Here is a 24,975-nt window from a genome sequence, read left to right as displayed (position 1 = left end):
GAGTCTCATTTGTGGTAGTTCCCCACTCATGACCTAGTCACCTCCCAAAGGCCTCACCTCCTAATGCCTTCAGCTTGGGGATTAGGATTTCAGCGCATGAATTTTGAAGAAACACAAACATCCAGACCATAGAAAGTACTATGGGTTGCATTTTATTTATTGGAATAGATCATATTGGCCTATGGCTGTGACCTTCCTTAGGACAGGAATGAATTTACATTGTCCACAAGACCTGGCTCCTGGTCTGGCACTTGGCAATAGTCCTTTATGGGATGAATAAGGGGATTTTGTGGATTTATCAGTTAATGGGACCAACAGACCCAACACCCTCTTTTCTAAATGTTGGGCTTTGTAGTCCAGAAGGGTTTGGAAAATAAAAGTTCTCTTTTTTTTTGTTTTTGTTTTTGTTTTTGTTTTTTACTCCTGGTTTGAAACCTGGGTTTTGTGATTTAAATCTTTTAAGTTGGAAATGGATACATTGTTATATATGCAAAATAAATGCTTTGACAGCAGGCAAAAAATGAGAAAATCTGGGGAGAATCTGGACAGAAAGAACCCTTGACATTTGGAAAAATGTCAAGGAAAACAGGGGAGCTGAGGGAGGGACAGATAATTCTAATATTCTGTAGTCCGGGGTTGTCTCCACTGGGACCATTTCACTTTAGATAAGCTCTATGAAATTCAAACAAAAGGAGGTGTAGGCAGAGCGGCAGAGCCGTGAATGCCCTACAAAACAGTTTGCTGGATTGAAATAGAAAACCAATTTGATTGTGCTTCAGGGGGGATCAGAGAGAGCCTGAGCAGATCTTTAGTGAGATAACTCCTCGCGTGAAGTCACGGTCGACCACACTGCAAATCCTGGTATGTTGTTGAAGGCAAAGTATATCCCGCATACAGAAAGCAAATTGCATATTCAAATATTTTAATTCATATTTAAAAATTAACTGTTGATGTTTATATTAATTAACCAAATGTTTAAATTGATAGTTGCATATACAAGTGTTTTAAGTTAGTTTATATCTGACATAGAAATATATGACAATTCATATGCAAAAAAGAGATGCATTTCCCTGTGTTCTCTGGGGAAACCAGACACTGAATAGGGTGACTTTGCCCCTGTGGTCCAACAGCCTCTGTCTCTACATTCCTATCATTCCTGGGTATTGACCGTTTACCATGCTTCATCCCATCTTTGGAACGAAGTGAGGTACAAGTAACGAGGACAGAAATATTTTCCATTCGATTTGGTACAGGTGCCTTTCGAGCGTGGATATGAGGATATTCTACAGATCATTGTTTTGCGCCATAAACCAAGTGAGTTTGCCACACCTGCCGCTGGTCCAGACCTATAAATCCAACATCCGTTTCTGGGCTGTTTCACACGAACAATTCAGTGTAAGTTACACATTCCAGGCATCAGTCTGCTTGAATATTGTTTGTGCCTTGCAAATAGCCCGAAATTTATGCTTCGGAACCTCACCGAATGACTTCACATTCCATTTCTGAAAGGGAAACGCTTGGCCGTATTTATACCGTTGCCGGCAGAAAAATCAATCACCCTCTAAGTGACATTATTTTGTATTTTACTCCTCAACTGCCACCTTATAAATAAAAAGAAGACAAATTAGCACCATAAAGCAGGAGGGTAATCATCCACAAATTGAAAACTCCCCTGTAGAACGTTGAGGGGAGAAGCGGCTAAAAAGTATCAATCGGTAGAAGTATTGGAATGAAGCAATTTTCATATCATGATGTAACTAAACTAGAGAACAGGAAAACCCTTTTTCCTGGAAGGTTTCTGCCCCCAGTTTGAGGGCAGTCATGGGCTTTGCCAAGACTGAAATATCTCACGTCATCTGCACTTTGATCCTTTACCCAATGGTATGAAATGCCTTTTGAATGTTAGTTTTTAAATATTTGGTTATGACTCTTTGGAAGCTATTTGACAGCTGAGGTTGTATCTGGATTGGCTAGAGATTGCACTTTTCCTGCTATCACAGTCCCAACTGCGGAGTAGCAGCGCAGCAAAGAAATGGTCGTCTGTCCTCATAACACACGACTGGCTTGGCCAAGGTTCTAACAAAGTGATCGGTTAGCTTGATCTTTTTTTTTTTTTTTTAAGATTTTATTTATTTACTTGACAGAGATCACAAGCAGGCAGAGAGGCAGGTAGAGGGAGAGCGGGAAGTAGGCTCCCCGCTGAGCAGAGAGCCTGCCGCAGTGCTCCATCCCAGGACCCTGAGATCATGACCTGAGCCAAAGGCAGAGGCTTAACCCACTGAGCCACCCAGGTGCCCCTGGTTATTTTGATTTTATACAATACCTGAAAAGAGGACCCCAGAAGTTGACAAGACTCATCAACAATTGTCTTGCCCAAACAAGACAAGTAAAAATAGAACAAGAAAATATGTTCTCTCTTTCTCCCCAAGAATTTTTTTTTCTTTAGCCAGTATTCTTTTATGTCTATCAGGGGTTAAGTGCCACTATTTAAAAATTAAATAAGATATTATACCTGGGGCACCTGGGTGGCTCAGTTGGTTAAGCCTCTGCCTTCGGCTCAGGTCATGATCTTGGAGTCCCAGGATCGAGCCCACATCGGGCTCTCTGCTCAACAGGGAGTCTTCTTTTCCTCTGCCCTTCAGCCTGCTCATGCTTTCTCCCTCCATCTCCCTCACTCTCAAATAAATAAATAAATTCTTCTTTAAGAAAGATATTATGCCTGTTTTTATTTTATTTTTATTTTATTTTATTTTATATTTCCTTTAAAAATTTTTTTTAAATAATTTTTTTATTTTCAGCATAACAGTATTCATTGTTTTTGTACCACACCCAGTGCTCCATGCAATCCGTGCCCTCTCTAATACCCACCACTTGGTTCCCTCAACCTCCCACCCCCACACCTCTTCAAACCCTTCAGATTGTTTTTCAGAGTCCATAGTCTCTCATGGTTCACCTCCCCTTCCAATTTCCCCCAACTCCCTTCTCCTAACTCCCCATGTCCTCCATGTTATTCCTTATGCTCCACAAATAAGTGAAACCATATGATAATTGACTCTCTCTGCTTGACTCATTTCACTCAGCATCATCTCTTCCAGTCCCGTCCATGTTGCTACAAAAGTTGGGTATTCATCCTTTCTGATGGAGGCATCATACTCCATAGTGTATATGGACCACATCTTCCTTATCCATTCGTCTGTTGAAGGGCTTCTTGGTTCTTTCCACAGTTTGGCGACCGTGGCCATTGCTGCTATAAACATTGGGGTACAGATGGCCCTTCTTTTCACTACATCTGTATCTTTGGGGTAAATACCCAGTAGCGCAATTGCAGGGTCATAGGGGAGTTCTATTTTTAATTTCTTGAGGAATCTCCACACTGTTCTCCTTTTAAAATTTTTAAGTAATCTGTACACCCAAATGGGGCATGAACTCGCAACCCTGAGATCAAGAGTCGCACGCTCCACTGACCAAGCTAGCCAGGTGCAACCCCCATACCTGTTTTTAAATGGAAGATTCTGACACATATAATTTCCTTATTAAGTAACATCCCTCTTTTGTCAGGGATTATGAGAAAAATATCACTTTTCTTTTCCTGGGCTTACCAAAATGGCAAAGCGCACCTGGGCTTTTCTTTTTCACATTTTCCGATGCTTGTTTGATATGCAGAGAAATCCCCGATGCCGTGAATTGGTCAAGCAGTCTCGGTAATGGAACTTCTTCCAGTCTGACGGCTGTGGGTCAGGAGCTTGCGTTGGTACTCATGAAGATGTTCTAGCAGTAGCACCAAGGTTAGGTCGTACTCCCACTGCTTCCTTGTTGTTTTTGCTGATGGTGTTTGTATTCTTTTCAATCTGTGCAATTTTATGCACAGTTTTTTTTTTTAATTGGGGTAAAAAGCTTACCATAAAATTTGCCATCTTACCCATTTTTAAGTGTATAACTTGGTAGTGTAACGTGCATTTACTTTATTATGAAATAGACCTCCAGAACTGGTTCCTCCTGCAAAACCGAAATTCTACACCGTTAGACAACAAGTCCCCTCCCTGCAACCCCCTTCCTCTGGCGATCACTCTTCTACTTTCTTTCTCTATGGATCTGATTACTCCAGGGACCTCATATACATGGGCTCAGTATTTGTCCTTTTGTGCCTGGTTGATGACACTCAGCATGATGTCCTCAAGGTTTTTCCATGTCATGGCATGCAAGACTTTCTAAAAGTCACTTTCCTACTTAGTGGGGAGATTAGTTTCGTTAAAGGTAGATTATGTAATCGATAAATCCTCCTCCCGGAGCTCAAGGAACTGCAGTGCAGCACATGGTGATATTCTGAGAGCAAGTCAAGAGTCGTGGGACTCCCATTCTTTCCTACTCACCAAGTGACAATGTCCCTATCAACCTGAAAGTAGCTATTGATAAAACCTTATTTTGTTCTTATTGATTTTTGAGCCTAGAAAGATATACATAGAAATTTTAAAGTTTCCTTCACCATGCCTGGTTGTGAGAGTTAAGAACCTTACAGTTCCAGAGACGCCATTCCTGCCATAGTCTGTATCAGTGCTGCCCCCTGGGATTGTGCTGTGTACAACCTGTGCAGCTGAACATGATGGTCCTGCCCTTTCCTGGGGCGTAGTCGCCCTGCTTAAAGACCACTGACCTAGAGAAAAGCGGTCATTTCTATGGTTCTACTTAGAATTCACAGAATTGAAGGAGACCACAGTTGTCATTTTATTCAAAGTAGTCATTTTAAAATAGGGAGCTGAGTGCCCGAAGGCAAATTTTGTTAAAAAATCACAGAGATTCTTGAGGAAAAGCCAGTGTGGGTTTCACTTACACATTTCCTTTCCTATTAGATTTCTCATTTTCTGTCACATCCTGGATACAACCCAATTTCTTTTACACCTGCCCCAATTCCATTTAGGATTTAGACATGAAATCTATGAAAAACAGTATTGTCCTGGATTTTTTTTTTTATTAGCCTTGAGTAAAAAAAGAGCAGCTACAGAAATCTTGCTGAAGTCATTCTTTCTGCCCCCAGGTCTTCCACTTTATTTCTAGAGGTTCAAGTGTGCACTCTGAACCTCAACTCTTGTCCCAATAACATAAGGAGAGGTCAGTGAGCGTTGGTGCATGGCTACCATGAAGTTCCTCATTGAGACTGAGGCTGACCATCTTCTGACTTGCCTGCCAATTTCCTTGACTTTGTCTTTACATCAATCACTTTCATTTCTTGCCTTACCCCCATCTCTGTTTGAGTAAGAAAGAGCATCTGAACCCCTCAAATAGAACTCTTAAAAAAACCTTTGCTCAGAGAATGGCAGCCCTTTGGTCAAAACCATTGGGTGTATCGTCACATATTTTCTCAGCCACGTTTCCTCCTGCCTTCTAGAGTAGGAACCTTTAAAACAGAAACTATGTCTTCTACACTTTTCCTCTCTCTGGTACATGCCCTTCAACCCACATGGATGGGGAATCCATACGTGTTGCATGCTGTGCTGGGTGAATGAAGACAACATGGCCCGTACCTCTCACCGAGCTTAGAGGTTAGCCAGGGAGACAGAATCCTGTGAAATTAACCCGACTTCACATGTGGTCACTGTATAAACTAGTGGAAACACTGATTAGTGCCATTGTTGCAGGAAGGAGAGGAAGAAAGGGTTCAGGGGACCTTCCCCATAGAGTCAATGCTTCCAAAAGTAGGGTCTCAGTATGTATTGACTGAGGAATAACCACCATGGCTAATGGTTAGTCTGAAAATTCATGAATTTTAGAACCACATGACAATTTAGCAATCTTCAAGTCCGAGGAACAGATACATATTCATTATGATACTATAGTTGATTTCTACCTCTTGCCTGATGATACAAATTACTTTAAATGTGTCATTTTCCCAACCTTATCAATGGATATTTGGGTTCTATTAAATTATCATGTCTTCCTTTAAAAGTGTTCAGTGAGTCATCTCCTTAGGACATTGGAAGCAGATTACACGTGTATCATCAAGAAGACTTTTGGAATTGTGCAAATTGTGCCTATTGTTGCATTTTAAAAGTTCCATGTTCTGCTTGTGAGAAATGCCTAAGTGAATTCAGATATGCCTGTAGCCCTCCTTCCGTACGAGTATTAACGTTTGTCCGGGGCAAGGTATCACAGCTCACATTGTATCTCAGAGCCCCTGGTGGCTTCCTCACCATTCTGAGTGGCTTCTTCTCTTTGGAGTTGATTCAAGGCATGGGCTCATCCTGATATTTATAACTCTGTTCTCACATATGCATAAGTCCTGTCAAAATACAGAGATAATACGGTGCCACAAGGCAAATATTATTTCTGGGAATATTCTATACCTCAGAAATGTGTGCTATTTCACCTATTCGGGAAGATAATTTCTTAAAATAGATGTAGCAATTTGTCAAATCCCTCCACCAAATACCTCATGCGAGTTTACTGTTGTCTTTTCATCTGGATTTAATCCGTTCCATCTTTAAGGAGGACTCATCCTGGGGCGCTATTTAGTGAATTTCCACACCACCCTTTTTTTGCTGCGTTCTTGCTGAGAGCCAGATTTGGCTGAAATTTATGCGAGAGCTCCCTGACCATGGAATTTGGGATGAGGATTTTGAATTCTTACACGACAGACGCATAAAGGCAGCATCCTGTTGTAACTTCAGTGCTGTAAGCAGTCCCCTGGGGGGACACCCGACTCTCTCTCCCGCGTCCCTTGCATATTTCCACAAGGAGGAAAGACAGGGACTGAGTCAGGCAGATCTCCACCAGCAATGAGGCAATTTCAAGACGAGCAGCAGCTGTGTGATTGTTTGCTCCTGCCCACTTCCTCATGAGATGCCTTTTGAGGTGATGGTGGCTCAGACAGAGCTGGATGGTCCTGGGGAAGTCCATGTTTGGATGGTAGGGCAGGACAGTGGCATGTGTGTGGGGCCCCAGGGAAAAACAGACATGTGGGGGCTCCAAGGAAAACATTATTAAGAATTTCAAGACCGGGATGCCTGGGTGGCTCAGTTGGTTAAGCGTCTGCCTTCGGCGTATGTCATGATCCCAGGGTCCTTGGATTGAGTCCCACATCCGGCGCTCTGCTCAATGGAGAGCCTGCTTCTCCCTCTGCCCCTCCCCCCAACTCGTGTGTTTGCTCTCTCTTTCTCTCTCTCTGACAAAACAAAACAAAACAACAAAAAAAACCCAACAAAAAACCAAAACCAAAACCAAAAACAACCTTTCTTCCAAAATATTAAAAAAATAATAAATAAAAAGAATTTCAAAACCATGATGACAGAGCATTAAGCCAAGCTTGGGGCTTTTATGAGCCAGAAGCCCTACGTGACTGCACAGGTCACATGGCCAGGAGGCTGGCTGTGGGTGAAGCTGGGGGCTTCTTGATTGCTTTTTAGTGGAGAGCGAGAGAGAAGGAGAGGGAGAGAGTGTGTGCTCTGATGAAGCATTCCAATCCCTTGGCAATGTCAGGGGACTTTTATGTATTCTTCCTTCACGCAGAGGATGTTTTCAGAATGGCCCATGCCTGCCCACGGGAGCAGGTGGCTGGAGGGTCTTCCTGTTGAGTCAGAGGGAGCATCGAGGCTGGTTCTGAGCAAGCCCACCTAGCAGCATGCTTGCCCAAGAAACCAGGTGATGCTGGCTGACTGCCCAGGACTGCTGCGAGGTTGGAGGAATAACTTTGATTATAAAGCACTTGGAAAGCATACATTTTTTTAAAAGACCATGTAAATGCAGAACTGTGACCCCAGTGTGGAAAATTCCCTGCACTCCAATTCAAAATGACTTTACGGAATGCTGACCATTGATTCAGTTGGATGTGGTGGGCGGCCGGCTTGCGCCGAGGTACCTGCTACATCACGTGTTCTTCCCTGGGGTGGTGGGGAAGGGACATGGAGAGCAGGCGTATGAGGCTTGTTCAATTAAAGAGACGCTTCGTGCTTGGGAAGCAAAGGGTCCTTATCAGAGCAGGAGCTCGGGTCAGGATGTGCAGATACAAAGCCGTGCCATGGCATGAGCATCAGTCGCCCGGATCAACCCCAACCCAGGAAGGCGACCTTGATCTAAGTCACACCTGGGCTTGTTTTCCAGCAGATTACATGGCTCTGGATTTTGGGGGGACTTGGAAATAAGATAGGGAGCCGCTATCCACCGAGAAGGAGGTAAAGCATGAGACTGAGCTGGTAGGTGGTGTTGGTGTCGGTGCTGGGCATACGTGCATTTCATCTTCAGTGGGGAGATTGCTAGAATTTTCACCTCCCTGGGGTGCAGCTGATCAGATGGCCCGTCCACCTTCATCTGGTCTTCTAATCTGTCTCCGTTCACTCCCTGAGCCATGACAGCTGATTTATGACAAAGCAATCCCCTTTCTTCCAGAAGTACACAACCTCAGACTTCTACGTGTTCTGAAGCTATTTTCGTTTTAGTTGAGTGGGGGAGAAAAGCTGGCTGCCTCTTCATTACCAAAAAAGAAAGCCTCAGAACACCCCCTCGGGGAGAAGCACGCCGAGGAGCACGCCGTGCCAGGTTACCATCTGAACGTTATCACAAGGAGTCCGCACACGAGCCGGGAGCTTCAGCTTCCCTCGGAGGGGTGAGCAGAGGGGAGTGCACGGAACTAGTTCAATGTGTGAGAAATAAATCAGGACACCCAGACAGAATTACGGAGTGAGAGCTGTCCTCACAGTCCCCGAGCCCCGTTCTCACGGGCGCGGGAAACACGTCTGCAGGTCTGGGGTCTGAATGGGCTGAACACTGCTCCGTGGTGACCGGGGTCCTTGGCAATCCTGTGAAGTATGTTTACCCCATCTTTCCCCTGAAACTGGCGACGCCATTTCATACACAGAATTTTGGGTGATGTGGATTTCCACACTAGGGGGAGCAAGAAGGAGGGTCAGGAAGCACGATCCCCACTCTGCCACCAGACGGTTCGAGGCATAAAATATCTGGACCATTGATGGCAGAGGGGTCATCAAAGTCAGATCTTCCATCTTCCAAGCCAATATTGCACCCTCTACACGGCCAACATGAAGCAGCAGGTGTGCAGACGCCCAAACCAGTCTGCCTACGTTCACACTCCTTCCCTTCCAGATGAGCAGCTGTAGATCCTTGGGCAAGTCACTGCATCTCTCCCTCTGTGCCTCAAATTTTGTATCCATCAAATGGGACTAATTGTCCTTTCCACGTCCTAGGATTGTTGCTACAGAAGCATTCCACTGTTGCTTTGCAGAGATGGAGCCTGCTGCCTTGGTGCAAAGAAGGAAGGCTTTGCCAAACCTGGAAGCATGATCTCTCACTCAGCCTTAAATGGGGCTTCTTCTGCCTGGCAGTGGACTTGGCTGAGACTCTCCCCTCTCCTGCACCGTGTTTTGTTCACTTGATGAGGAAGCTGAGTGCAACCTTACATCATGGGGGGCTCAGCCGTGGTGGAAACGTGTGGCCGTGGCGGATGGCCATGCAGGGCCTGGGAGGGGTGGCTGGTTAGGGCTCGGCAGGCCAAGATTCTCCTGGCTATGAGGGCAAGTTCATCCTGTGGTCTTCGGCCTTCACTTGACTACACCCCACACTGGGCTTTACCAGCCATTCTGGAGAAGGGAGGGAGGGATAGAATGCTGGTGTTTAGTGCTGAGAGCAAAGCACAGAGGTCTTTCTCTGGGGCCTCTGTAATCTGGGGGGACGTGGACTGTCTGGCCTCACATCAGCTTCTCTGGCCTTTGAAATATAAAAGTGCCCTAAAAACAATATGACTAGAGGAGGGATGGGCAGGCTTGGTGTTTTCACAGTGATACAGTCCAGGTCTCATTTCGTCCCAAAGAACTGGCCATGCCTATTGCTTTTTGCCCTCACCATCATCTGTACAAGGTCGATTTGTCCTTTATTGACTTAGTTTAGAGGCTCATCTCAGGGTTTGCCTTTACCTTTATCTTTCATAGATGCTTTTCCAACTCCTTCCTTCCCATGGCTTTGGGCTGACCAGCTGTAGCTCCCGGGGTGGGGAGCGGAGCGAGTGTCCGCTGCCCTTTTCTGCTCCGCGTGGCTCTGGTGTCCTCGGGGTGCCCTCTGGGAAGCAGTGCACATCGGGGAATCTGTGTCTTGGTCTGAGAACCGGCTTTTATCTCTTGCTGGGTCACGGTAGCCATTGGAGAAGCATCTGCCCTTTGCCCTGATGACCTTTATTCTGAGGATATTCTAAGCAGTAGCCACCATGACAGGAAGGCAATGAAGGAAGGGCAGACGGAGAAGCGCTGCTCTGGATGCAGATCAGATGTGGAAGGTGAATGATGACGTCCCCATTCATGGATCATTCTGGAAACTTACAGATCCAGGGGGCTTCCCAGGACCCTCAGGGCAGGCTGGTTCTGCTCTTGGTGGGGTTGCTAGAGGGGCTGTGTACTGGCTGACGCTTCCTTCTCAGCCTCAGCCATGTGGGTCTCTGCAGATGAATTCGCATCACACAGGAGGCCGCAGGACCGCTCCTGTCTCCCGGCTGCCCTCCCCGCTCTGCCACTGGTTACCATACTACCCTCTTCCCACGTCTTTTCTTTCTGGAAAAAAACACAAGCTGTCCTCTGTATCAACACACAGAGCACATCCACACTGGGATTAGAGGCCCACCTGAAATTAATAATAACTAAGAAGTAGAGACTACCTACTTTGTGAAAAAAATCATCACCAATCCCAATATTCTCTCTTTACATTCTCATAATAGCCATGTGAGCTAAGATTTAATTTAATGTAATTTGATGTAATTTGACTTAATTTAATTTAATTTATTTTAATCCTTCATGGAGAAGAAACTGAGCATATGAAGACGCCGAGGTCTGAGGAGTAAAATCACTCGTTCAGGGTCACATGTGGGAGCTGGCGTTCCTCCTGGTCCCCAAACTGCTGGGCCCAATGTGCTTTCATACCTTAACCCACTGCAAATGGAACACGACAGAAAAGCGAGAGGCACACCTCTTTTGAAGCCCGGCTTCCTGTTGCTTTGCTCTCTGGTTCCTTTCAGGGCCCAGGCCTGTGCCCTGAGACCATTTGCATCATATGTAATTCTCTGAGCCTGATGAAGGAGGTGTATTGTTCTGGCTTCATGGAAGCGGAAACTGAGGCTTAGAGAAGCAAGTGACCTGTGCAGGGTCACATAGCGGCTAAGGGGCAGGACTGGGAGAGTCTGGACAGTGTAATTCCAGGATTGCAGGCGACTTCCCTTACTTTTCTTCTGTCTTTCTTTTTTTAGTTGTATTTATAAAGGTATAATTTGCAGATAGTAAAAGCTACTTTGTTAGGTTTATAGCTGATGAGTTTTGACAGGATTGCTTTCTAAGCACTGAGATACAGACTGTTGTTTTTCTGCCAACTGTCCTATCACAGACTGTCCTGCCGCACACTGTCCTGCTGCCCCATAAAGTTCTTTGTGTATCTTTAGATTCAGCTCTTTGCTCCCCGTTAGCTGCAGAGCCTACATTCTTCACCATCACACCCTAAATAAAAATAATCCCAATTTGTGATGTAAACTGTCCGCACTGCCTTGAGAACACCACAGTCACTGAGGCCTGCATAGGTGTTTTGTAACTGACAGCTGAAGCGGTAGGAGTGTAGGGAAACGATCAGGGGAAGGAGGACAGTTCCGGTCCTTGTGAATCACTTCTGAGTCTCAAACTGCAGAGAGAATGCTCGGTGACAGCAGCCGCTGCCTGGTCTTTAAACGGGTTTCTGTCCTGCTCTCTAAGTGGACACTCTGCCGCCTGCTCACGGGGCCTCGTCAGGCCCATCTGGGAGAGAGGGCTACGGAGGTTCCCGTGCCACAGAGCAAAGCACATTTATTTTCCGAAATTTTCATAATGACCATATCCTATTTTATAAATGAAAAAAAAAGTGTTATTTAAAAAAGAAAATCAGCATAGGAAAGGTTCTTAAGGGTGAAAAATACTAATTAAAAAATACGGGTGTAGGGCGCCTGGGTGGCTCAGTGGGTTAAGCCGCTGCCTTCGGCTCAGGTCATGATCTCAGGGTCCTGGGATCAAGTCCCGCATCGGGCTCTCTGCTCAGCAAGAAGCCTGCTTCCCTCTCTCTCTCTCTCTGCCTGCCTCTCCATCTACTTGTGATCTCTCTCTCTGTCAAATAAATAAATAAAAAATCTTTAAAAAAAAAAAATACGGGTGTAGGAGTGCCTGGGTGGCTCAGGTGGTTAAGGATCTCCCTTCGGCTCAGGTCATGATCCATGAGTCCCGGGATGGAGTCCCGCCTCGGGCTCCCTGCTCAGCAGAGACTCTGCTCCTTCTTCTTCTGCTGCTTTCCAGCTCGTGCTCTCTCTCTCTTTCAAATGAATAAATAAAATCTTAAAAAAATTAAAATATGGCTGTAGGACAAAGTGAATTTCAATAAGACAAACCACACACAGATCCCTAAAAATGAAGGTCCTTTTGTAAATGGTCTGCATAAACCACAGCAACGCTAATTACTTCTATTACCATAAAGGTCAGGCTAAAGATGCTAGGGGCAGAATATAGCTTCTGGGGTGGAATTTCGGCCTGTGGGTCTTTCCCAGTGCCTGCGAGCACATGGAGGGGCATGAGGAAGAAGTACAGAGGGTAGTGCCCTTGTCTGTGAGGATCCCATCTCTTTTTCTTTTAACCAACGATTTTTTTTTTTAAACCCTTCCAGCTGAAGTCTCTTTTGACATTAGTTTCCATACCTTGAGGGATTAAATTAGTGGAGTTTTACTGCTCCATTTTTGGATTGGAGAATTATAAGTGATTTAAAATATCGGTGCCAAGAAATGAAATCTGTCCTGTACTTACCACGCAATGTTGGCCTTAAAGTTTTTCTGCTCTTCAGACAAATTCAGGGACTTTGATTTGGAAGCAGCTTTAAATGATGTGCCTTTGATGTTCCCAAGAAGCCACCTGTTCAATGACCGTGGTGGCCCCAAGAAGTCATCAACTTCCTGCTGGCCAACCCAGCCACTCAGCCCACTTCACCATGCTGTGGCTGTGATTTTGCTCCCCTGTTCGTTTAAAGTCTGATATTTCATTCAAGAGACTCATGAAACTCTGTCAATAAAATGTTAAATATAATACCATAGAAACACACATTTTTATTTCTTTATAAACATGGTGAGCAAAGGAAAACACAAAAAGTGCTGGGAAGGGTGAGCTGAGATCTTCAGGGGCAATCCCTGTCTTGACATCTCCCCTGGGAAAGGCGTCGATTCTGGGAAGAACCTGCGATATTCCAAACGTCATGGCCCCTGAGCATGGCCCACACCACAGAAGGTTCGTGTTTTTCCTCTTATTTAGGACCCATCTGAGAAACTGCTTGTCATGATGCTACCATTTCAGGTGAGCTAGAAACCCTGAAACCATTGGAAATATGAATACAACAACAGCACGAAAAGAAGACAGCCCCGAGGAGAAAAATGACTTGGGTGAAAATGTATCACCGGGATAGACAGTGTTAAGTAGCACTTTCTAACAAGAGCTTCCAAGCCATCATGGGAATGAGACGGATTTTTCTTTCATTCTTTTGCCAAATCTCTGCAGCTACTTGGTAGACAGAATCCAAGAGAGGCCGGATGTTGGAAACGGAGAGCAAAATGCTTAAAAAAGAAAACACACACACACACATGTGCGCGTGCAATGAAGATGACTTCAAACAACTTCTTTCCTTTCTTTTGATGTAGACATGGCATCCACTTGATATCACCGGGTAACACCACCTCTGGAAAACTTGCAAGCATGCGAGTTTTGCCAACATGCAAGCATGCCTACTTGCAGCCAGGTTCTGATGTGCGGCTGGCAGGGGCCAGTGGTTATGACCGTTCCTTCTCAGAGGCAGGAGCAGAGACTCCAGTAAGGGATGTCCCCAGCGATGCACATCAGGGGTGGGAGCACCATGACTCACACTCCTCAAGATGTGGAAAAGCCCCCATTGACTCCCACTCACTCTGGTGAGCCCTGGTCCCTTACCTCTGCCCTGATCTTAGTCATCTTGGGTCAAGCTCTTACCCAGCTCATAGAGATGATTGGTTTATTCTCTGTCTGTCCCTCCAGGTTGTGAGCCAAACTAAGTCCTCCTCCTGGGACACTCAGGCCCAGCCCAGTGCCTGGCTCATTGGAGAAAGTGAATGGTCCAGGAACGAGTCTCTCACCCAGGCTGAGTGCAGGCATCTGTCTGGCACTGAATCCATAACCTTCAGTGCAGATGGGCCTGCATATTGGTGAATGTACCCAATTTTGACAATCTGCTTTTGTGAAGGATCTTTTATTTCTTAGCCTGGGAGAGATCAAAATTCTTTAACTGGAGTATCTTTCTTCTGCTGCAGCAACAGTAAGAGGCTGATGCCAGGCCAGTGAGCAACCTCTTTCACTGTCACTGGTCGAGTCTCTTGGGGGGACTGGGGAAAAGGGGTGGAGAATAGGTGAGGCCCTGCTGACCTTGGGGATGGCCTGGGACATTCACTTGAGAAGGTTCTTTGTTCCCCAAGTCTATGGAGGCTTTGGAAGCGGAGAACCTCTGGTCAAATCATGTCACTAAATTAAATATCAAACCAATAAAGATACAACACAGATTCATATGCTTATATTAGTTAATTAATTAATTAATTTTTAGTTTCAGAGGTAGAATTTAGTGATTCATCAATTGCGTATAACACGCAGTGCTCATTACATCACGTGCCCTTCTGAATGCCCATCCCCCAATTACCCCTCTCACTCTCCCCTCCAGTAACCCTCAGTTTAATTCCTAGAGTTCAGCATCCCTTATGGTTTGTCTTCCTTTCTGTTTTTATCTTATTTTATTTTTCCTTCCCTTCCCCCATGTTCATCCGTTTTGTTTCTCAAATTCCACGAAGGAGTGAAATCATATAGTACTTGTCTTTTTCTGACTGATTTATTTTGGTGAGCATGATACCCTCTAGTTCCATCCACATCATTGCCAATGGCAAGATTTCATTCTTTTTGATGGCTGAATAATATTCCATTTAAATGCTGTGAATGTACCTTCAGAAAATGTTCTCAGACTATCATTTGGACCTGAAATTTAACCTGCTAAAATTCATTTCACATTCTATTCTCTTCAAACTTCTGGAATGAAAAGTAAATACTTGCTAAGGAAACCTGTGTCTCATCCTGAGACAGACCCCATGTACTGTCTGAATGATTTTCCAAGGAGACATACTGTTCAGTGTTCTGAGTTTGCACTGAAGCAGAAGGAGGCTTTTTGCTTTCATCCATGACGTATGATTAGCCCAATTTTACAGGTATCGATGGCAAAGCATGAAAGATGAGCTCCCCCCACTTCAGTATTCTGAAGTCATATGATAAGAACTCAAAAAATGACAGCACAAACTCATAACCTATAGTTGTGTCCCATGAAAGAGCTGGAAATGGAAGTTTCTCAAGACTTTACTCAAGTAATTTTCCAAATCCTTGAAGTTACATAACTTCTTGAATCTGTTACTTTGGGGGGGATGAGTGGCCAGTGCCTGGGGGAGCCATGTGGACCCCGAGGCCAAAGGAAATGTCAGTAATACTGGTTGATCCTGCCTTCATGTACAATGTGGACATCTTGTTTATCATGACTTTTTACGGTACTTTTGATTTTCTAAAATATTGCCTTAAAATTTTTTTGTCTTTTTAAAGCTTTATTGAGGTATGATTGACAAATAAAATTATGACGTACTTGCAGCGAACAATGTGATGGTTTGATACCCATCACATTGGGTATCAAACCAATGGTGGTGGATTTCCACCACCGGGTTAATTTCCACATTCCTCACCTGACATGCCTACCTTTGTTTTTTGGTGGGAACACGTAATTTCTACTCTCTTAGCAAATTTCAGTGATACAACACAGTGTTATCAATATAGTTATCATGTTGCGCACGAGATCTTCAGACTTTATTCATCTTAGAACGTTTGTACCTTTTTACCAATCTCTTCTCTATCCCCCCACCCCCAGCCCCTGGCATCCACCATTCTACTCTGTTTCTTTGAGTTTGTCTCCCTCCCTCTCTCCCTCCCTTCTCCCTTCATCCCTGCCTCCCTCCCTCTCTCCCTTCCTCTCTCTCCCTCCTTCCTTTCTTGCTTTTTTCAGATCCCATATGTAAGTGATCCCGTGCAGTGTTGGTCTTAATTAATGGCTAATGGCTTTTTTGGTGCCGCCTTAAATTTTGTGTCTGAGGCCGTTGCCTCACTCACCTTATCCAGTAGTGGCTACTCCCAGAACACCAAGATTTTGTAGTGGATCGCAGAAGGAAGGATAGAGGACTGAGAAGTCATGCAGTTGCTCCTTCTCAAAGGAAGTGTGGCTTTTGCAACGAGCATGCAGTCAGCTGGCTCACCACATCGCCACATTTTCTTTGTAAGCTGGCCGTGTGAGGACATAGTGCCAGTGGTGTGTGTAGACCCCTACACACATACAGATAATCAGACATATCTCAATCTCCATGCTAAGCTCAAAGTGCAGGGAGAAATGGATTCAAAGCCACTTACTTACCAGAAAGTCAGTGTGGTCTGTTCCACTAGTGGAGTACTGAATAGGAACGGGTTGTCCGTGATGTTGCAACTTGGTTGAAAGAGTCACTCAGACAAATTTATGTGCTGAGTCAGACACCCTTCAGATGTCACTTCTGACTCTGTCAGGGAGGACCCCGTGGGTGGCAGCTTCGTGTGGGCTCCATAGGCTTCAGGCATGTGTGAAGTGACAGCATGCCCCTCCCAGCCACACCACGTGTCTCCACCTCTGCATCTCCCGCCTGGGCACTTCCTCCTTGTCCCCTGGTAGATGCCAGCTGTGAGACATCTCCCAGTCGAGAAGCACCAGGAACTGGACTGGTGAGGGACAGCGGCCGGTGGCTTATTCACTGACCTTTCCCTGCTGGGGTCTGCTGGGTCTCACCACTCTCAGAGGGGATGAGGTTGGTGTCAGGTGCAGCTGGCAAGCGGACTTGAGGATGAGTCTCCCTTCCCTCCTTCCTCCTCGTTCCACGTGCCCTCTCTAACAAAGTTGTAGCACAAAGTCGTAGCATTTGCCTCAGGCTCTCTGTTCTGGGAAACCAAATGAAAAACATATGCTTTGTTATTTTCCTGTAGCCCCTGGTGCAGTGGGACTGTCAGAAAAATTACCTCAAAACTTATATGTTGAAGTACCAATCCTGCCTTTTTATGGATACGTGGCATGTTATGAGAAAGAACTATCATGTACCCATTCTTTACTTGGGCTCCTTTTTATTGGGAGTTTATTAAATTCTGGAGTTCTAGCTTTTTTTTTTTAAATTAACATGTCATGTATTATCTGTTTCAGGGGTACAGGTCTGTGAATCATTAGTCTTACACAATTCACAGCACTCACTATAACATATACCCTCCCCCATGTCCATAACCCAGCCACCCCATCCCTACCCCCGCCACCCCCCAGCAACCCTCAATGGAATGCTATCTTCTTATTAGTTAATGTCACCGGGGAAGGACGCCTCTCTTCTGAGAACCCTGTGAGTTGTTTGGAAAGTGTTTAAGGGTTGGGGACAATCCACTGGCTGCGGTTCTGCCTTGTTCCCTCCGGTATCCTCCCTGTTTCTCTGCAGATTCCGTAGCGGGCATGCCTGCCACCAGCTCTTGCTGGAGAAGGTTACTTCATTGTTGGAATCAGAATGTCTTGTGTCGCATCCTTAGAGGGCTATCTAGCATCTTCTAGTGACAAAATGAGGACAACAGAGAAAGAGGGAGTTTCCAAGCAGATGTGTCTGTGCTCTAAAAAGCAGAGTAGTTTTTATATTTCTGATTCTAAAAGTAAATTGAGTGGAATACACTTTCTCATATGAGACCCTCTGTCCCTTGAAGAGGTCTCGGGGATGGATGACAGGGACACTATCTTGACATGTTGGAAGAGAGAATGCCATTGTGCCTGAGGGGGATGGGCATTGAGCTGGTCTGAGCCGCAGGGATGCTGATTTCAGATGACCAAAGAAGGAAGGGACTGTTATTCTTCCAGACACTTAGGAAAGCTTGGAAGAAGGTGCTGGGTCTGGAGTGGGACAAGGTATAGTGGAGGGTCCCAGCCAGGAGTGTTTCATGAACATAAAGTTGCTAGGGTGGGGCTGGAGTTCACCAGGAGAGGACCTAATGAGAACATCTGTGCCAAGGGCCACGACAAAGGGCAGATGGCATCATGGTGATAAAACAATCATATATGATGACCACCAGAGACGCCCCTCCCACCCCAGAAGAAGCAAGCTCTCAGGTAGTTCCCCACTCCACTCAGCCTTCCCCTTAAACATACTGCAAGGTCTCAGAGAATTCTGAAATGAGATACTCCCAGTGAATAGTTCTTTTTTATTGGGATCATTTTCTGATCTGAGATGCCGTCTCCTTGAGACATCTATCAGTTTCGTTCTGCCTCCATCAAATTAGACCTGACACAGAAACCCCTGTCTTAGAAATCCTGAAAAAATGAACTCCTTTTCTCCTCTGTGTGCATTTCATGTTGGATTTCCTCAGGTTTCTAAAATGTGATCTTTTATGGAACAAGGTATTCATGACATTTGAAAGGTGTCACTGTTTAAAGTATTTAAAGACAGTGAAGGTGGAGTGCACTCCTATTTTGCATTTGTGTTCCATTTAAGTTTGACTTTATTGAACTCTACAACCCTGTCCTTTTAGTCTCTGAAATTCACTTTTCTCCCCCCAACTCACCTATGCATTCTGTGGGGAAGGATGGAGGGTTTAAACACTGGAGTATTCAGTTTTTGACAGCTGCCATGTAGCTGACTGGATCCTCTCTAGTGGTGGCTTGATTCCCTTCAGTGCAACCAAATCAGCCTTCCAGTTGAAGAGGGCACTTCAACACAGGGCAAGAAGAAAGGGGTGTTTTACTTTCAAATCTACCATATTTAAGAAATGTATCATTTATTTAAGTGAAGATGATATATATTCCTGGTTGACTGGTGAGGTAACAATGCCATGACTTGGGACCTAAATGAAGTTTGTAGAACAGTTAATGTTTGGTTAAACTGCAGCCATTCTCCATGGGAACACACGGACAGATCTAGTGTTCCGAAAATTCAAGATGTTCTACATTAGATATGAAGACAGGGCCCACATTTATATAACCTTTCCAACTTTTGGCTTTTCCTTCCACTCCTGCCACAGAGAGTTGATTTATCTTCTCAGAATGGGACTGGCTTGGGTGGGCCTTTGCACTTCATGGTGACTGGGTTGGGGAGTGTGGTGGGCTTGGTGACACTGGGACACTTGGTTTGATCACCTTCTCTCAAGTTATCCTCTGCACAAGGCAGGAAGGGTACACAGGGATAGTTAACTTGGTTAACAGGATTTCTAAGGTCTTTATCATTCACCCTATTCATTTACACGAACCAGAACCTGAAAGCAAGATTTTTTTTTGCTTTAACCCATCTACTGTTAATAAAGGGTTGACTAAGGATCTGGGAGTTTCTCATGACAACATTGGACATTAATGGGAGCTGATAATTATTTTTTATGATACTGTTTTTAGGTGGGACAGAAATATACATTTTGAGGACATATTTACCCCTTAGTGAGAGTTACCTATAATGGTTTCCTCCTTGTCCAGTGCTCTGCTTCTCTTCCCAGGATCTTATTTAAATAGTTTTGTAACCAAGACAATCCCTGCAGGTCTCTCATCTCTGCGCACCAAAGTCCTATCTCTAGTCTCCACTGTGTCACCAACTAGCTTCTGATCTTAGACAAATCAGGCTCCCTTCCTGGTTGCATTTTCTTCACCTGAAAATTAGAGACTTCATAATCTCTGCAATCTTTTTTTAAAAAAATATTTTATTTATTTATTTGACAGAGATCACAAGTAGGCAGAGAGGCAGGCAGAGAGAGAGGGGGAAGCAGGCTCCCCATTAAGCAGAGAGCCTGATGTGGGGCTCGATCCCAGGACCCTGAGATCATGACCTGAGCTGAAGGCAGAGGCCTTAACCCACTGAGCCACCCAGGCGCCCCTGCAATCTTTTTTAACTTGAAGCATATTTTCAATAATGACCAGAAAATTGGATTTACACAATACTTCTGTCTCCGTGGACTAGAACCATTCTGAACACCATGTTATTTAAAGATAGTAGTTGGGTAAGGTTTGAGGAAGCATGCTTGTATGTTGACATGTTTAATAGCTCCCCAGACCTCACAGAAACTTTTGCCCCATGATCCAAGACTGACCATAAAATTTTCATACTCCTGGTTGGCCTGGTAAAATGAAAATGCACAATGTAGGCTTACACAATGACAGACAGACGACTCAACAGTAGGAGAAACTCAGACTACAAACCCAATATTTTTTCAGTTGATTAATATTCTTTCGACCTGGGCATTGGGATTGGGATGAGAACGTAACTGTGTAGGGGCCGTCGCTGACAAAAGTGACAATTCTCTCACATTTGGCTATTTTCCTCATTTTTCAGATGAGGTTTAGAACATGGTATAATGCAACAGGTATTTGAAATATTAGAAGTGATGAAAATAATCCTGACTATATCTGATAACAATTTCTTTCCCCTCCTTCTTTTTATGCCTTTAGCGACAAGGTGCTGGGGCAACCAATGGAAAAGACAAGACATCTGGCGAAAATGGTAAGATGACATGAATCATCCAGATATCTCCTTGTGTCACGTCTGCAGCCTTGTGCCCGTGGCAGATGTGGGTGATGCCTTCCGTGCAAACCAGCCTAGTACACGCGTTTGTGCTTCGGGTTACAGGGCATCTGAGCAAAGCACAGAGAGCACCGTGGTCTGGTTTTACAAAGAAAACCAAGCTAGCTAAATGCAGTGATAGGAGCAGTTTCCTTCCCAAAGGAGGACTCTCGTTTTGGGCAGCATGATAATTACAATGCAAATATAGTTCTGTGCTTTCTTCATTAGGGCTGGTGAGAATCCTCAGAGTTGTTGTGAGGATGAAATGAGATCAAATGAGATAAGTGCTTTGAAAGCTGTGAAGTGCTCAACTCCGGATGGGAGCCTCTACAGTCTGCTTCAGGCCTTGCTAGGACACAGAGCACAGCGTGGGCTCCAGGGGGTCTGGATCAGGGAGGGGCAGCAGCGAGTTCCCAGCGAACACGAATGGGTGCTAGAGGGCCAGTCTCCATGCTGGCCTTGGCTTGTGGGAGCCATCACTGTATTTGTGGGGCCTGAGGCTTGGAGAGGGGGCGCTGGCTATGACCGTGACTGGGAAGAGGGTGGACTTGCAAGGAGGCCCAGCTGGGTGTGAGCCCAGCGCCCCAGCTTCAGCGGGGTGAAGGGGTGGATGCATGTTCGTGTTCCAGGTGAAGTTAGATTCTGGATGTTTGTGCTTCTTGTTGGTTATGAAATGAACTCGTTTTTGTGGGACACGGGTCCTGCTTCGCGCTGTGTGGGATTTGTGCCTGTGCCTGCTGTGGGTAATGCCGATCTCCACACCAGGTGCGAGAAACTCCCTGGGGGCCTTCAGGGTCCTCTGCCAGGTCTGTGCTGGGGCCTGAGCAATACTCAGGTACTGGAATGTTCCTCTGTGCTAGTGCTTTCCTCCTCTGCGGTCTCCCGACTCACTTGCCTACTCAGGCCGTCCCATTGGGCAGGGTCAGTGTGCTGACCCCAGGGTAAGAGGTCGTTATGTGAATGAGTCAGTTGTCCCGATCTATGGGAGTTGGGGGCCCTTCCTGCCTTCTCCGTGTGAGTCGGGGTGGGCTGCAGGCACAGATGTCAGAGAGCAGAGAGGGACAACATGAGAGCTGCGCACACACAGGAAGGCAGAGGACCCCCAGCAGCTTGCTGGTCTCCCTGGCTCGTGGATTCGTAGGCATCTCTTTCCAGAGGCCTTCTGCTGGCCCCACAGCTTCAGGATCCTTACAGTCAAAAGACTTCTGAGAGACCTGCTGCTGGGACAGTCCTCATGCTTTTGCTCTCTGGCTTTTTCCATCCTTAAAAATTCTTGAAGACCCTGAGAATGGGGTCTTGGGGTTGGTCCCCATATTAGAAATTAAAAAGGAGACATTTTTAAAAAGGTTTACATATTAATTTTATAAAAATAATGTGACACTCACTGACTCTGCTCGTGCCAATCTGCCTCCTCAGCAATAACTGGTATTAACTACTTGTTGTATATCAGAGTCAGCGAGTGATCCTCCCTTAATGTGATTCCAAAGATGCAGAATTATTGGTGATTTTTATTTTGTATATGTTTGCTTTTCTCTGAATTAAAAAAGATATAAATACAAATAACTAAAAAAAATAATGTGACAAATCCATGACATATTCATGTAAGTAACATTTTAAATGGAAAAATAATGACATTTTCCAAAATGGAAAAAAAATACTATCTAGCAAAAGGATAGTGTTTTAGCAGTGTTTTACTTTTTTTTTTCCAAATCTCTTTAATGTCTGTCTTTACTAGAAGACAGGGAGCTGCCTCTGCATTTCATCCTGTGGTATTGCATGTCATGTTGGCTCAGGAAAATTCCACTGTGAGCTCCTGAGAGAATGAGGTTGGAAAAAGCAAGTCATACCTTAGTACTCTAAAAAATAATTCTGATCCAAGCACTTCCTCAGAAGAGGGCCCCGCCCCCAGAGTACCTGGCCCACACTCTGAGCATTGCTGCTCTGGTGTGACTCCCGTATCACGTGTGAGGAGTCTGGACTCTGAGAATCAGGCAGAGTCCTGGCTCAGAGATGACCAGACCCCTCGTGTTCACTGCCTCCACCCCCCAGCTCTATCCTGGCCTCTGTCTGATGGGTCCTACGAAGCATGTCTACATGCTCAGGGCTTTGCACCAGAGAGAAGTATCAGCTGTTGCAGAAGACATGACTTTCTGCTGTTCTGAAGCATGACATTTTTTTTAGCCCCAAACTGATCCCTGCTAGTGAAAACCAAATGTGTCTTTTCTGGAGGTATGGAAATCAATGGAAAGAAAAATTCAAGGTGCCGAGGATAAAGCTTTCCTTTATATAATTCTAGATATTAGAGGACATTCACTTCTGAGTAGAAAAAGGGATGTTTAGAATTAGAGATTATTCAGTAATCGTAGAACAAAGATGCTGTAATAGGTTGTCCTTTGGTTTCAGAAGAATTGCTCATAGGTGATATATGTACACAACATTTTATTATGCTATTTAGTTTGCTTTTTGCCTCTAAAAATGGACAAAGACAAAAGTAGTAACAACCCAACAGTGATTGGGGTAAAGACTTGGTCTAAAAGATATTTTCCCTAAAAATCTAAGTCACTTTGTTCCTTGTTCTTAATTTGTAATATGAGAATATCATCTGAGAATTTGTTTTAACCTATTATTACATCCCATTGAAATTCAAATTATTTTACTCTGTCATCACAGGTGTCTCAAGAGAACTTTTTTTTTTTTAAATTTTTTAATTTTTTTCAGCATAACAGTATTCATTATTTTTGCACCACACCCAGTGCTCCATGCAATCCGTGCCCTCTACAATGCCCACCACCTGGTGCCCCCAACCTCCCACCCCCCACCCCTTCAAAATTCTCAGATCGTTTTTCAGAGTCCATAGTCTCTCATGGTTCACCTCCCCTTCCAATTTCCCTCAACTCCCTTCTCCTCAACATCTCCCCTTGTCCTCCATGCTATTTGTTATGCTCCACAAATAAGTGAAACCATATGATAATTGACTCTCTCTGCTTGACTTATTTCACTCAGTATAATCTCTTCCAGTCCCGTCCATGTTGCTACAAAACTTGGGGATTCATCCTTTCTTTCTTTTTTTTTTTTTACAGCTTTATAAACATATATTTTTATCCCCAGGGGTACAGGGTACAGGTCTGCGAATCGCCAGGTTTACACACTTCACAACACTCACCATAGCACATACCCTCCCCGATATCCATAACCCCACCCCCTCTCCCAACCCCCTCCCCCCATCAACCCTCAGTTTGTTTTGTGAGATTAAGAGTCACTTATGGTTTGTCTCCCTCCCAATCCCATCTTGTTTCATTTACTCTTCTCCTACCCCCTCGACCCCCCATGTTGCATCTCCTCTCCCTCATATCAGGGAGATCATATGATAGTTGTCTTTCTCCGATTGACTTATTTCGCTAAGCATGATACCCTCTAGTTCCATCCACGTCGTCGCAAATGGCAAGATTTCATTTCTTTTGATGGCTGCATAGTATTCCATTGTGTATATATACCACATCGTCTTTATCCATTCGTCTGTAGATGGACATCTAGGTTCTTTCCATAGTTTGGCTATTATAGACATTGCTGCTATAAACATTCGGGTGCACGGGCCCCTTCGGATCACTATGTTTGTATCTTTAGGGTAAATACCCAGCAGTGCAATTGCTGGGTCATAGGGTAGTTCTATTTTCAACATTTTGAGGAACCTCCATGCTGTTTTCCAGAGTGGTTGCACCAGCTTGCATTCCCACCAACAGTGTAGGAGGGTTCCCCTTTCTCCGCATCCTCGCCAGCATCTGTCATTTCCTGACTTGTTAATTTTAGCCATTCTGAATGGTGTGAGGTGATATCTCATGGTGGTTTTGATTTGTATTTCCCTGATGCCGAGTGATATGGAGCACTTTTTCATGTGTCTGTTGGCCATCTGGATGTCTTCTTTGCAGAAATGTCTGTTCATGTCCTCTGCCCATTTCTTGATTGGATTCTTTGTTCTTTGGGTGTTGAGTTTGCTAAGTTCTTTATAGATTTTGGACACTAGCCCTTTATCTGATATGTCATTTGCAAATATCTTCTCCCATTCTGTCAGTTGTCTTTTGGTTTTGTTCACTGTTTCCTTTGCTGTGCAAAAGCTTTTGATCTTGATAAAATCCCAAAAGTTCATTTTTGCCCTTGCTTCCCTTGCTTTGGTGATATTCCTAGGAAGATGTTGCTGCGGCTGAGGTCGAAGAGGTTGCTGCCTGTGTTCTCCTCGAGGATTTTGATGGATTCCTTTCTCACATTGAGATCCTTCATCCATTTTGAGTCTATTTTCGTGTGTGGTGTAAGGA

The 24,975-nt window shown here is 44.8% G+C and overlaps 1 protein-coding gene across 1 annotated transcript in view; it reads left to right on the top strand.

Annotated features, from left to right (window-relative positions):
- The window catches only part of PCP4 (Purkinje cell protein 4), a 60,756-nt gene that overhangs the window by 5,492 nt on the left and 30,289 nt on the right, over window positions 1-24,975 (top strand). Inside the window, exon 2 of the mRNA XM_047719519.1 lies at window positions 20,554-20,605. Within this exon, the coding sequence (XP_047575475.1) occupies window positions 20,554-20,605 (52 nt within the window). The remainder of the gene's footprint in view (window positions 1-20,553; window positions 20,606-24,975) is intronic.

This window comes from Lutra lutra, chromosome 1 (genome assembly GCF_902655055.1).
Source record: "Lutra lutra chromosome 1, mLutLut1.2, whole genome shotgun sequence".
NCBI classification, from domain to species: domain Eukaryota; kingdom Metazoa; phylum Chordata; class Mammalia; order Carnivora; family Mustelidae; genus Lutra; species Lutra lutra.
Note: the sequence above shows the minus strand (reverse complement) of the source record. Positions and strands in the feature narration are given on the sequence as shown.